General features: G+C 34.1%; 1 protein-coding gene across 2 annotated transcripts in view; it reads right to left on the bottom strand.

Annotated features, from left to right (window-relative positions):
- LOC114292731 (pyruvate, phosphate dikinase, chloroplastic) overlaps window positions 1-12,851 on the bottom strand; it is a 29,730-nt gene extending 16,879 nt beyond the window's left edge. The window contains exons 1-15 of one of the 2 annotated variants that reach the window (XM_028236755.2): window positions 12,709-12,851; window positions 11,778-12,085; window positions 8,373-8,429; window positions 7,065-7,298; window positions 6,388-6,525; window positions 6,115-6,277; window positions 5,254-5,489; window positions 5,014-5,142; window positions 4,633-4,812; window positions 3,468-3,605; window positions 3,010-3,174; window positions 2,245-2,406; window positions 2,064-2,153; window positions 896-1,034; window positions 576-753 (exon numbers count right to left, since the gene is read on the bottom strand). In XM_028236755.2, the coding sequence (XP_028092556.2) occupies window positions 576-753; window positions 896-1,034; window positions 2,064-2,153; window positions 2,245-2,406; window positions 3,010-3,174; window positions 3,468-3,605; window positions 4,633-4,812; window positions 5,014-5,142; window positions 5,254-5,489; window positions 6,115-6,277; window positions 6,388-6,525; window positions 7,065-7,298; window positions 8,373-8,429; window positions 11,778-12,074 (2,306 nt within the window). In that variant the 5' untranslated portion in view covers window positions 12,075-12,085; window positions 12,709-12,851. Of the gene's footprint in view, window positions 1-575; window positions 754-895; window positions 1,035-2,063; window positions 2,154-2,244; window positions 2,407-3,009; window positions 3,175-3,467; window positions 3,606-4,632; window positions 4,813-5,013; window positions 5,143-5,253; window positions 5,490-6,114; window positions 6,278-6,387; window positions 6,526-7,064; window positions 7,299-8,372; window positions 8,430-11,777; window positions 12,124-12,708 lie in introns of both variants that reach the window. The other variant, XM_028236754.2, reaches the window with a different exon arrangement.
- Window positions 12,852-14,250: the final 1,399 nt, after the last annotated feature.

Raw genomic sequence — 14,250 nt, 5'->3', positions numbered from 1 at the left:
GCACATGCATCACATGTGCCAGCCATTAGTTATAATAATATGGATATTTAAGGAATCGAGACACCAAATGGGGAGGCCTTAAGTTTTTCAAACTTGATGCATTTATTTATATGAGCATATAATTTAGGAAGTGACTTATTTTCACATCATCCAAAAATTAATAACTCTTGGACAGCTATTACGAGTCCTAAAGTCTTAAATTTACATCATATTGTTTGAATTAAATGCGTTCTCATTAATGAATGCCGCCCCAAACAAAATAGACAGGTAATACATATATATTATCATTAAATAGATTTACACAGAATACATTAAGTTAGTTTCAACATACAAACAATTTTTTTTCCCAAACCACGTTATTACTTAAAGGGTACCAAAAAAATGGACCAACCAATGATGCCCCCTCCCATTTTTCCTATCATCTAGTGTAAATTAAGGTGTTGCGAATGCATGTACCTTTGCGAAGTCAGTGTATATTAGCATCAGATTCAATTTTCAGACAACAATTTGAGGGAAAAAATTCTTTTAAAAAAAAAAACATTAAATCAAGAAATGCATAAGATCTGCTGCCAAACCTGCAGCCTCGAAAACCAAGCATGGGATTTACTTCTGATAATTTCTCGATCCTTGAGTAAACCTCGTCTTCTGTCATGCCAGTGTCTGTGGTTAGTTCACCGACAATCTGCTCTAGGTCACCTTCTGGTAAAAATTCATGGAGCGGAGGGTCCAAGAGTCGAATCGTCACTGGGAGACCTGAAATATAAAGAAACCACGTCATGAGACAAAAAGTTCGAATTTAAACAGACTAAACAGAGCCAATCTCCGCAAACTTGTTTTTCTGTTTTCAATTTTTGGAAAACACAGCTTGTTTGGCAAACCGTTTTTGGGAAATTACCATCCATTGCACGGAAAATGCCCTCGAAATCCACTCTTTGATAAGGCAACAGCAGGTCTAATGCTGCCTTCCTCTGCTCAGGTGTTACTGCCATTATCATCTTTCTCACTGCCTTGATACGTTCGTCAGAAGCGAAGAACTGAAATACCAAAACACATGAAGAATTCAAGCGATTTACAAATCTGACCATGTCAATACAACACAACATTGACTAGTTGAATTACAAAAGAAATGATTGAAGGTTTGAAGCTATATATGTTTGTTCTTGCTCCAATAACATATTGGCAGAATAAGTCCACAGAATCCTGTTGACAGAAAATCTTGTCCTAAGAAGCACTGAGACTGACATGCAACACAGCAATTGTCAAAAAAATTAGGATACAAACATGGCAGGAATACGGCAAAAAAATATTTTTTCATACATTTTTATTTGTGACGTATATGAATATTACATAATGAAAAAATAACACCAATTCAACATGAAAAAGTAACTCAATCTATGACATCATAAATTGTAGGTGTGTTATTAGTACAAGCACAAGAAGACATTTTCTTATAACCACAAGTATAAAAATAAAAATAAAAAAAAGCAATTTCAACAATCAAATACTAATTTAGAATGACAATTCAACAACTCCAACAATCAAATACTAATTTGGAAATCAAGGGAGAGAACGCTAATATTTTGTATTGTTTAAAAAATAAGAGAATACTACATCTTGATAATTAAAACATACAACACACTTACACAGTGATGATTATGAAATTATGACTAGCATGTCCAAAGGCAAAACACGTGTGCTTGTGACGTGTTCTCAACATGTGCGGGCGATGGGCAGAGAAAAAATAATTAAAAACGAGACACATCACATGCGTGTGATGGTACATATCCCGGCATGTTGGCGTCCGATACGTGTTGAACAAGGCTACGGTAACTAAGTTGAAGTGTCCATACTTCATAGGTCTTGTCCAACTTCTTTGCAACATTTAATGGCAGCTGTCAGTAAAGAGCACAACAGGATCTGTGAAATTTTGCCATCTACAATTTCTATTGCTTGGTAGTTCTTTGTGTCTAGTATTTATTAAAATCAAGGAAAATTCTTACATTTTCCATATAACTCACGGAAGAACAAGAATGATGGTAACAAAATCAAGGAGATAGATATACCATGTGCTCTGTCCTACAAAGTCCAATCCCTTCAGCACCATTATTTCTTGCTGTTAGCGCATCTTCGGGAGTGTCCGCATTTGCCATAACCTATCCAAATTCACATTATCAGATCAGTTTTCAAAATTCTCAACAATAAATGCCACACACGGCCTTTACGACATAAAAATGTCTGCAGCACCTTGAGGCACCTTATTTTGTCAGCCCAAGTCATGAAGTTCTCCAAATCACCACTTAGAGCCGGAGGAGAAAGTGGTTGTTTACCCAAGATCACTTCACCTGTTGACCCATTGAGTGAAATCCATTCACCTTCGCTGATAACCGTGCCTCCAATTACAACAAACTGCAATACAAGAAAACAGTAATTCCTTCTTTTTGTTTGAAAATAATAAAATGAAAAGCTATTGAACCGTTTAAACAATATTCTAAGACTAGCTTCTTGGCATCATTCACACAGATCTTTACTTTTGAATGAGATGGAAAGGTTCTTAGGCTAAATTTCAGCTGCTTTAAGAACATTAAGAAATTTCTCAATTTTCACAGTTTATGCGATTGAAAAACTGTGAAATTTCAGTTTGTGGTGAAATTTTATGTAATTGAGAAATTTTCTCTACTTTCCAAAAACAATGAAATTTTGCAATTTCCTACTACGAAATCTCTCAATTTTATTTTTTCAAAATGTTTCAATTTGTTTGATAGATTCCTCTAATATGTTCCAAAAATATAAATTTTATGAAAAACGGCTTTGTAGAATGAAAGTAATGGAATTTTGAAACAAAAAAGTAACTGCCTGACATGTCATGTAACTTGTTTATGAGCATATCTCGCATTTTAACAAGATAAGGGTATTTCAGTTAAGAGATGACGCATGGCACTTTAATGGCTTACGAAATCTTTTTACGACTTTTTAGTCTACTAAATTTCATCTATAATAGTTTGGGAGTACCTTCTTGGCATCGTTCACACGGATATCAGCACAACCAGAAACACAACATTTCCCCCATCCACGGGCTACGACAGCTGCATGAGATGTCATGCCACCTCTTGCTGTCAATATTCCGGCAGCCACATGCATACCACCCACATCCTCTGGACTGGTTTCTGTCCTCACCTGTAACCAAACATAAATCATCAACAATTAAATAGAATCAGGAAGTTTAAGTTCATTAACATAGCATTGTAAGAACTCAGTAGCATAAATTGCATCACTGAGAAATTTAACAAACTTACAAAAGCATTGGTACATAAATAAATAAGACGGACACATTTAGGCTGCGTTTGGAAATATGGATTTCAAATTGGCGGATTTGGCATTGATCACTCAAAATGTATATGTCCAATTCAAATATAAAGATTAGATTAACAACTATAACAAAAATGAAGTGAAGACGAATACAAGCATACCAAGATGACACTCTTTCCTTGTGCGTGCCATGATTCAGCATCCTCAGTGTTGAACACAACCTGGCCCACTGCTGCTCCAGGAGATGCTGGCAACCCCGTGGCAAGTACTTTGTCTTTGTAAGCTGATGGCTCTTCAAACTACTTCAACAATCAAGCAATGACATTAATACTTGCTCGATATCTCACTTATCATATTCCATTGTGGAAGACATTTATTTCTAAAGAATTTGGCATGATATATCTAATCCATACATAATATCATGAAAAATGGATACGAATTTTTGATTGCTACTTAGTATCAATAGGTCTGTAAAAGTATCGAATTTTTTTTTAGATATTTGTACCCTATCAAAGGAACCATGGCACATATGTTTGGATTTGACAGAGACAAAAAGTCACTATCTTTACTTCGAAATGAAATGGAAAGGCTGTTAGGTCATCTCCAATCCTTAATTCTTTTTCTTTTTCCTTTTATATATTTATCAGATTTGAGGGAAATTTTGGTTAAAAGCTTTACCTGATATGAACACTCAAATCCTTACCTTTTTTTTATAAAAATATATATATATTTTTAAATTTCCATCTTATCACAAAAACCTCTTTTAACTATTTTTTCTACAGAAAGCCAAATCCTATCCTTACTTTTATTACAATTTCATCAAATATAAATTAAAGTATTAGATTTCAAAATTTGATAAAGAATTTTGGTTCATCCTTGATTTGATACAAGTTTGATGAAAGGATTGGAGATCATCTTTATCACTTTATCTCACCAAATTTGAATTTGATGAAGTATTGGAGAAGCCCTTGCAATTGCACATCATACCCAATATAAAACATATAAGTAAATGAAAATGAAAAATGACATACTTGTTTTATTACAAATATAAAATGTATGCAGCGAGTTTAGAAAATTGTAGTAACTGTGTTGCAATTAAGTATGCCCATTTGATAATTGAACTCGATGGCGGAAAAGAAGAACTGCAGCGTTATTATGTTATGCACTAAGAAGAAGCATGGATATTTTTACCAAAGTAGCGTGTCTCTCATGCATATTATCCAATATTTTTTGAAAAAATTCATGTCAGTGCACCTGTGCCATGTCTCTTGTCTGTGACCATGCTTTTAGGTTAAGTAGTTTCAAACAAGTTTGACAGACGTGTACCTGGGGATGCAGAAGTTGGTCAAGATGCTGTGGCTTGACCATCTTAATTGCAGTGCGAGTGTCGACTAGGCCTTCATCAACCATGTCGACAGCAATCTTCACCGCACCTTTACCCGTGCGCTTGCCTGACCGACATTGCAGCATCCAAAGCCTATTTTCTTGAACAGTGAATTCTATATCCTGCCCCCACCATAATAATGACAATAGACAATAGTAATATCATCACAATTTTCTCCTAAATAAAAAGTTTCATGCAAAATTAAGCAATACTACCGATAAGTAAACATTCAATGTGTACCATTACGTGACAAGAATTGAGATCAAAGCTCATGAAAAATATTAGAAATAGAAGAGCATCATATTGAAAATGAGAAATTTCACCATCATATCCTTGTAATGTCGCTCTAAAATTTCGCAATTCTCCACGAGCTCCTTGTAAGCTTCAGGCATGCAACTTTTCATGGTGTCCAAGTCCTCCGGTGTTCTTATTCCAGCTACCACATCCTCTCCCTATTCAAAGATGTTAAAACTCAAGCTAAAATAGTTTGTGGTAAAATAAAATGATCAATAGAATGATGTTGATTACATGTAGAACTAAAATGGGGGTTGAATTTTGGAGACCTGAGCATTAACTAGAAACTCCCCATAGAGCTTATTTTCGCCGGTGCTCGGGTTCCTAGTGAAGAGGACCCCTGTCCCTGATGTGTTTCCCATATTCCCAAACACCATGCATTGAATATTCACTGCTGTACCCTTTAACCCGGTTATCTGGTTGATGCTGCGGTATTTGATGGCTCTCGCGCTGTTCCACGAATCAAAAACTGCTTTAATAGCTAATTGTAATTGTTTCTTTGGGTCTGCATATGAACACAAGCAGAATGGATTTAGAAATCAAAATGTTGATAATGTTAGGGATTTTTTATAACACTTCATTTTTGTTTAATTATTTTTGAAAATTAAAAATGAAAACTTGTTTGGTATATTGTATTCGTTTTTATAAAAATAAAATTGATTCCAAAATTTTCAAAACAAGTTTTCACTCCCCCCCCCACCTTTGGCTGCCCCCAACCGACCTCGGCACCCTCCGTCCACCCTACCGCCAGCCAACACCTCCGCAGCAACTCACCAATCATGTTTATTTATTGTTGTTTTAAAAAAATTTGTATATATCAAACAAGCTTTTGTTTTCGGCTTTTACAAAAAACTTGTTTCCTGTTTTATGTAAGCAGAAAATAGGAAATTGGCAGCCACCACCTCCACCGCAACTCACCAATCATGTTTATTTGTTTTTGTTTTCAAAATATTTGTATATATCAAACAAGCATTTTGTTTTTGGCTTTTATGAAAAAACAAAACAAAAAACTTATCTAAACAGAAAATAGGAAATTGGCAACCTTATGTACAATTTCACCATAAAGTCTGATCTTATGGTGAAGAAAATCAAATTTAGAAATAAAAACATGTGATCATGTTTCTTGGTACCTGAAGGAAACTTTTCACCCTTTGCTTCAAGGTAGACATTCTTGTATTGTTCCACAAGCTTTTTAAGATCAGAGGCAGTTAGTTCAGTATCAAGATTGATCCGTTTTGCATTCTTCAAAATTTCTAATTTCTCCTCAAACAATGAGTGTGGAATGCCCATTACCTTCAACGTAAACAAAAACAAAAGCAAAAAAACTAAAAATGTAAGTCTTTATCAGTCTTGAAATACTCTGCTCAACAGTGTTGCGATTTACAATATAAAGCAACACTTACGACATTGCCAAACATGTCAAGGAAGCGTCTGTACGAATCAAATGCAAACCGCTCTCCACTTTTCTTAGCCAAACCAGAAACCACTTCATCATTCAGTCCGAGGTTGAGAACGGTGTCCATCATGCCGGGCATGGATATCTAAGTTATAAATGTGAAAATTGGGTTAATAAGCACTTGGCAACAAAATGATTGAAGGAGAAGATAGGCAAACTCCTACCTATGGTTTCATACTTTCATCTTCCACATTTGCTCAAATTAAGTGATTTTGAATTTCTTATAGCTCAAAATAAGCCCTTTGTAAATGAAAGAAGTTACTGTTGGGGCAGGGGACGGACCTATGTTGAACAAGTGTCTTTTCGACTAGTCACATTCCATCCTACACGTTGCAAAAATTTATTTTTGCCACCCCTTTTTTGTGACAACGCCATAGCTGTCACTATTACTTATTTTTTCTGTTGCTAATAACCATCAATTGCGACCACTTATTACTGACTGTAACTACGCCATCACTAATATTTATTTTCGGTGACTATTATTCATGCTGTCACTAAAAAAAAAAAAAAAAAACTATTATTAGCGATGGCAAACATGCAAAAGCCCACTTTTCTAGTAGATAGTGTCAAGTGTCAACAATGTACAGATGCCAGAGCTGAATGCACAAACGAAAAGGCACTTACAGCGGCGCCAGAGCGAACAGAAAGGAGGAGGGGCTTGGAAGGGTCGCCAAGGAATGCCCCCATGTCCATCTCGACACTCTCTAAGCCTTCCAATATTTCCTCCCACAATCCATCCGGTAGCTGTTTGCCGTTCTGTTGATACTCTTGGCAAGCTTCTGTTGATACGGTAAGCCCTGGCGGCACTGACAAACCAATGCTCGCCATCTCTGCCAAGTTCGCTCCTTTACCTCCCAACTAAAAATATACATATATATGCAAATTCTTGTCCATCAAAAGTACTCAGAATATTGATACAAATTCACAATGTCAAACATATATGGAGAAAAACATTTATCAAAGTTTAAAATGTTGGACAAGTAGGTAGTATATGCAAAAAAAAACACAGATTATCATATTATGTCAATAAAATTTGAAAAACCAGACTCACCATTAATGGGTTTTGATCGGTTAATAGAAAAACAAGTTTTGGTTCATCTGCTTAAAAGCTAAAATTTACAAGAAAATAAAAATTGCGAGACACATCATAGTTACAGAATAGTATCAATTATTACGACACTTCTATAGCAAAAAAAAAAGAGGCAGTCTTTACAGGCCTGAGGAGGGTCAGATTTAAACAGCATATGTCAAATTTTCCAAGAATATGGCACTTTTATGTTAAAAATTGATATTCAAGCCAAAATTCAGCTTGAAACAGGTTGAAATGGCTTGCATTGATTGGTTCAATCAGTTAGGTTCCAAGGTAACTTTCATAGTGCTTTACTGACTTTTAAGTTGTGTTTTTGTAAAGATTTGTGAGGGAAAAAAAAAAGAAAAGAAAAAGAAACAAAGGGAAAGACTATGGTACACACCCATGAAAGGGTGTGTACGCACCATATGCATCTTATAATTAAAGAAAAAAATGGCATAACTCCATACTTTTTGAGTCATAACTAAAAAAATCATAACCAAATACTGTATGAGGCATAACCAAACATCTCAGAATAGTGTCATAACTAAAAAAAGAAAATTGATCATAACTAAAAAAAAATTGGCATAAGTAAGGGTGCATATAGTTTATGGTAAGCGATGTGTATTGTAGAATTCTCCAAAAACAGATGACAAAAATAGAAGCTAAATTTTTGTCACTTTTTTATTCCATTTCCTTTCCCTCCACAAAGCACTACTCAAATCCAAAAGACACAGCCTTAAAAGCTTATCAGTGATCACCATTTATGAATAGGGAAATATCTGTCAAACTTAAGAATGAATAACCAAAAACACAAAAGCTAAACATGGGTTTCTAAATGGAGATGGATGTAAATAACTCACCAAAGACTTCATGCCCTTGTTGCCTTCAGTCTTTACCTTGCCAAAGGTAAATACTCGCTGTGTCAACATTAAAAAAATAAACAAAAAAAAGTGAGTTACAACAATACTTTTTTATAACAACATCGTAAACTAAAATAAAAATAAAACTCTTCAATGCGTGCAACAAAATTAGCCAAACAGCTCTATTACATAAAAATATCCAAAAAATTAATGTGTGGGTCAAATTTTTTTGGAAGTAAATGGGATCACACCAAAAATTACAGACATCCCTTCTATATCTTGAAATAACAATAACCCTCCTCTTGTTCTTTGAAATATCACTGCTCTCCGTTTTTTGGATTTTAGAATATCAATCTCAACCAACTATTTGTTAACCAACAAAAATTGTTTATGTCAATAAATAAATATTTTTTCCCTAAATTATCCATTTTACCCTTGTACAACACCACCACCTAAGCTCCATTGCAAGGCACCATGGAAGTGTAAAGTTGAAGGGTTGGCAGACATGCAAAGGAATCTGATAGGTGGTTTACGTTGCTTATTAGAGCATCTCCAACGGTGCATTTCTTTTTTCATCAAATTTGAGTAAAAAATGACCCATTTTACCAAATCTGATATCACTCGTTCTAACGGTGAACTTTCATCAAATTTGCGCCGAGACAACCGGTTGGTCGACTGGTTAGGCGAAATTTTTTTTTTTTTTTTTTTGAACTTTTTGAACCTTTTAGTGGTCGACCGGTTGGTCGACTGGCTGGTCAACCGGCTGGTTGACTGGTAAGACAAAAAAAATTTATTTATTTATTTATTTATTAACTGTTTGAACCTTTTCTTAGAATTGTTTGAACCTTTTGGTGGTTGACCGGTTAGTCTCGCCCAACGGTCACAAACAGTGTTTTGATGAAATCAGTATTCTGTCATCAGTTTGATGAATTGTTTTGTGAAATCTCATTTTAATATCGATTTGGTGCAACCGTTAGAGCACCAAACAGTAACTTTTTTACCAAATTTTAAATTTAATGTCAACTTTGATGGACCGTCGGAGATGGTCTTAAAAAGAAGCTTTGATGCCTGTACTCTTACCAAGCTCATCTTCCACAATGGAGACAAAATAGAAGATCCCAATCCAATCTTATATGCAAGAATAGAGAATATCCCAACATGATTGATACCCAGTTACTCAAATTGGAGTCTGAGGGTTTTCCAAAAGGCCATGATCAAACCCCTAGGCCCTGAAACGCAGAGAAATTATGGGTGTGGGAAGAAAGGGAAGGGTTTTCCATTGAGGAAGAGAGATCAGAGATTGTGGTGGTGGAGGATTTGTGTTGTGGGTTGAATTGAATTCAGTGGTGGGTTTTGAGTGTTCTCTGGTATGGATTGAATGTTGGAATCAGAGTGGGTGTTTCTGTGCTGGGTTGGGTGGTGTGGGTTTTAACAGTGGTGATTGGAGGTAGGCTATGGAAGGTGGTGGTTTGAGGCGGAGCAATTGGAAAGAGGTGGTGGCGGTGGTGGTGGTGGTGGTGATCGGTGATCTGAAATGGAAACATTGTTGGGACTGTAGAGGATGTAGCCGAGGCGGTGGTGGAGGAATGCTTCGCTCCCACGCTACACAGTGGTTTTTTTTTCCCCCAATCAAGTGGGTAAATAAAATTTATTTTCTTAAATTATCTATACCTCTGCCCCATATACATTGAAGAAAATTATACAAATTTATAATTTTTGAGTTATAATTAAAAATAAAAGAAATCATAATTAAACACAAAAAAATCATAAGTAAATATTTCAAAATAATGTCATAACTAAATAAAAAAATTAGTTACAATTATAAACCAAAATAACGTAACTAATGGTGTATATGATACGGGGTGTGCATAATAGAATTCTGCATACATTTATCCGTGGTATATTGAGTTAGGGTTATGGATTGCCTCGACTTCGATTTGATCTGGACAGGAGGGTATTGTTTGGGTCTGTAAAATTTTAAATAAGTATGTTTTGATAATTTGAACCGTTTAATTTATAATACTTTTTATATATATCACTCACGAAAAAAAAATATATCAATTTGATAATTAAAACCTATTTTTTTTTTTGGGTACATATAATTAAAACCTATTCAATCTATTACATTTATCACAAAAAAAATGGATAGTTTGCCTTTATAAAAAAAATTTGTCGTCTATTTTTTTGGATACATATGTAATAAATTAAATGGGTTACGATTATTTGATCAACCGAATTTGTATGTGAATCATATACATAAAGGACTCTACAAATGAATAGTTTGAATCAACAAAGCATAATTAATAGTGGGCTCATAGGTCCGAACAACCTTGCCATTGGGCTGAAGGAAAGCACAGTCCAATGAATTAATAGACACAAAAATAGGATAAATTAATTTAGTTTAATAGTTTTAACTATATAATTTAATCACATTTATTTTCAAAAACACACACACAAAAAAAAAAAACATGTTTTCAAAACTATATAGTCAAGCGTGATAAAATTGTGTAATTATAATTACCATATTAGTCTAATATGTTTTATAACACATTGGAGCCTAAAAGGTTAATTAATTGAATAATTAAAATAGGGCATATGGTGGTCCGATCCGGAGGTAAACCAAATCATTTGTAAAAAAAAAAAAATGAACAGAAGACTCCTACATCTCGAGTTGAATCCTTTTTTGGTTCTAAATTAAATTTCGGTCCAAAACTAAAGGCACTTTTGGGAAAAGTTAAAAAAAAAAAATTGAAAGTCAATTTTTAACTCATTTTAAATCATATCATTTTTATATATTTTTTCAAAAACAGCTAAAAAATAAAAATAAAAATTTAAAAGTCAATTTTCAACCACCTTTTAAAAATAAACTTAATTGAGATGAAATATTTTATTGGACAATTATGGGCTTCACTTTATCAGAGTATCGACAATGCAAACTCTAAGTGGCTTTCAACCAACATTTGGCCTATCAATATTTCTCTTTGGCCAGTTGAACTATCCTCTTTATTGATATCACCAAGGATCCTCTAGAGTGAAATTTTCCTAAAGTTTCCTAAAGTGCTACAGTGTATGGTTGAGATTTATTGACAAGTCACATCAGAAAAATTGATGTGACTTGCCAGTAAATCTCAACCATACACTGTAGCACTTTAGGAAACTTTAAGAAAAAATCACTCTAGAGGATCCTTGCTCTATTGATATATCTAAAATCTTTGAAGCATGGAGTCTCGTATAACTCATTCTTTCTAAAACTTGAACCAACAGAAGCAACTTCAATGATATTAGCCTAATTTGATGCTAAAGCTCGACATGATATCTAGTCAAGCCACACGCAAGTAATAAAAATAAATATAAAAAAAATAAAAAGACATTACTAATAATATTTCAAATAGTCAGAATGCATACCTTCTTCATGGTTGGAGTCGGGTCTGAAACCGGGGTTAGGATGGCTTGTGAGCTGGACCGGCTTCCAAGCTGTCGCTTTCCTTTCTCGGGCTTGAGGTTGGTGAATCCATTTGCACTGAATTGCAGTACTTCCTGGCAGCGAGCGAGCCGAACTCGACTGCACGACCGGTTCAAATGAACCAACGGTTTACGGTAATTACTCCCTCTAAGAAAATCAATCTGAGTGTGATCTACATACTTGTGCTTCAACAGTACCACTCTTTTAGCACCTACATGACTTGTCAACCTCATCACCATGTCCTTCACAGCTGCAGACATTTTCCCCTTATTTCTTATTCAATCTTCCCTGCTTACACACACACACACACACACACACACATATATGTACACACACAATAAACCATCAATTATAAACTCCTGTCAAGGCCCCAAATTCAAAAATTTTTGTGCAACACATCAATTATAAACTCTGAATACTTACAATTACTTACAAATTATATAAGTAGTGATTGTCCTTTTAAAGGTTAACTCATTCTAAAATTCACCTTCTTTGTTGGACTACCTGTCCTGGTTCATCGCGAAACAATCTTATTCATCATCATGATATTGGTTGAACATTGATTGTTTGTTTTCATTTTTCTTCTTTCTTTGCTTTGGTTTTTTGTTTTCTAAACCAGTGAGAAATTGGTTTATTTTACAAGGTACAGTACAGTTCTTAGGAGGATTACTTGACTCGTTGGTATTTGAGCAGATCAATATATCAACCAAGAAAGTAAAGTCCATTCTTGGTTCATTCCAATGACATGTACAAACATATATCCCTGACGGGATCCCAATGATTATGCAGAAAGATGGAACACCAACAAATCACAAATGAATTTGAATAAAGGTATTGATTGATTTTTAAATTGAAGCTAATTAACTCGCGTACCTGGTAGGTGTTCGTGGTTTGTACAGAGAACATAAGAGACACTAATCAATTGGGTGGTGGTGCCCTGTTCAGGCTCTCTCAGACCAGAGACGTGTGCCTTTCTGTCAAAACAAAAATGGCGGTTGGTGCTTTTTTATTAATTTTATTTATTTATTTATTTGTAAGTTGTGTGTTTTATTCGTGAGGAGGAGGATGATATGGAAAATGGGTGGTTGAAGAAATTACAATTATGGCGCTAAATCGCTTTGAAAGTAACTGCTGTTTGACTTGTGAGTAGATCATGTAAAGGCCCATGGAGTGGGAGGGAGTTGCTAATTCCACACCCATTATAGTGCGACCATCAAAAACTACTGGTTTACTTTTTATTTTTTTGTTACAGTTCTATCTTTAATGTATAATCATTATTAAGGTCTAAATTATAAAATAAAATGCACCCCACCTCCCTCGTCCCACTACCCAAGTCCTTTCCTAGCCACCCTCGCCATCTTGCTATCCTCTCTCTCTCTCTCGTGCAGGATATCAAAGGTGAAAATAGAAACAGAGTTATATGTAGTAAATAATAACTAGTATATCACCCGTACTATGCATATTTATATTTGTATTAGATATTTTTTTAATATATAAATTATTTTTTTTAATTTTTTATAAAAAATATTTAACAATCCCATCACTAACCATAGTGTATGGGAGAAGTTGAAAATAGTGTTGTAGTATTTATGAGAAAAGTCAAAAAGGTTTGTGGTTTGGGAGAAGTCAATAAATGCAGAGGTTATTCATTTTTTTTAAATCAAAAAATTAGAAAATTAGAATTGGGATATTGGAGCTTTCACAAAGCTTGTGGGTTAGAAGCCCCATTTTCCTTATACAATACTAGCGTATCACCCGTGCTATGCACGAGATAATTATAAATATTTATATTTGTTTTAGATTTTTTTTTAATATATAAATTATGTTTTTTTAAGATTTTTTATAAAAATAATTTAACAATCTTATCACTAATCATAGTGGATGAGAGAAGTTGAAAAGGGTGCTGTAGTAACTATACACAGATTATATCTATAATTATTTGTATGAGTGGATTTTAAATGCTGGTCAAGGAATTTTGACCAAATCAATAAATGCAGGCATGTGGAAAGATATGTGGATTGAAAAAAGTTAATAAATGTTGATCAGGGCATTTTGACCAAATCAATAAATGCTGAGTTTTTTTTTTAATAAAAAATTTAGAAATTCAAATTGAGATTATTTATAGCCATTGAACAAACTACAACCACTTACAATTTTTTCAAAAAACACAGTGAGTTAAAAAAATCAATTATAATTTTTTTTTTCAAAATACAATCTAATCATTATCAATAATTGGTACTTTAAAAACCAAATCAGAAAAAAATCAAATCAAATCAAATCAGAAATATTTTTATGCTATCTAACTACAATCATATTTTTTTTCATAAACAATTATAAAGAAAAACCATTAAAACAGTAAATAAAAGATTAAATCACATTAAAAAAAAAGAACCATTGAACAAACTACAATCGTAT

The sequence above is a fragment of the Camellia sinensis genome, chromosome 6 (assembly GCF_055761805.1).
Source record: "Camellia sinensis isolate YWXY chromosome 6, ASM5576180v1, whole genome shotgun sequence".
In the NCBI taxonomy this organism is placed as follows: Eukaryota; Viridiplantae; Streptophyta; class Magnoliopsida; order Ericales; family Theaceae; genus Camellia; species Camellia sinensis.
Note: the sequence above shows the minus strand (reverse complement) of the source record. Positions and strands in the feature narration are given on the sequence as shown.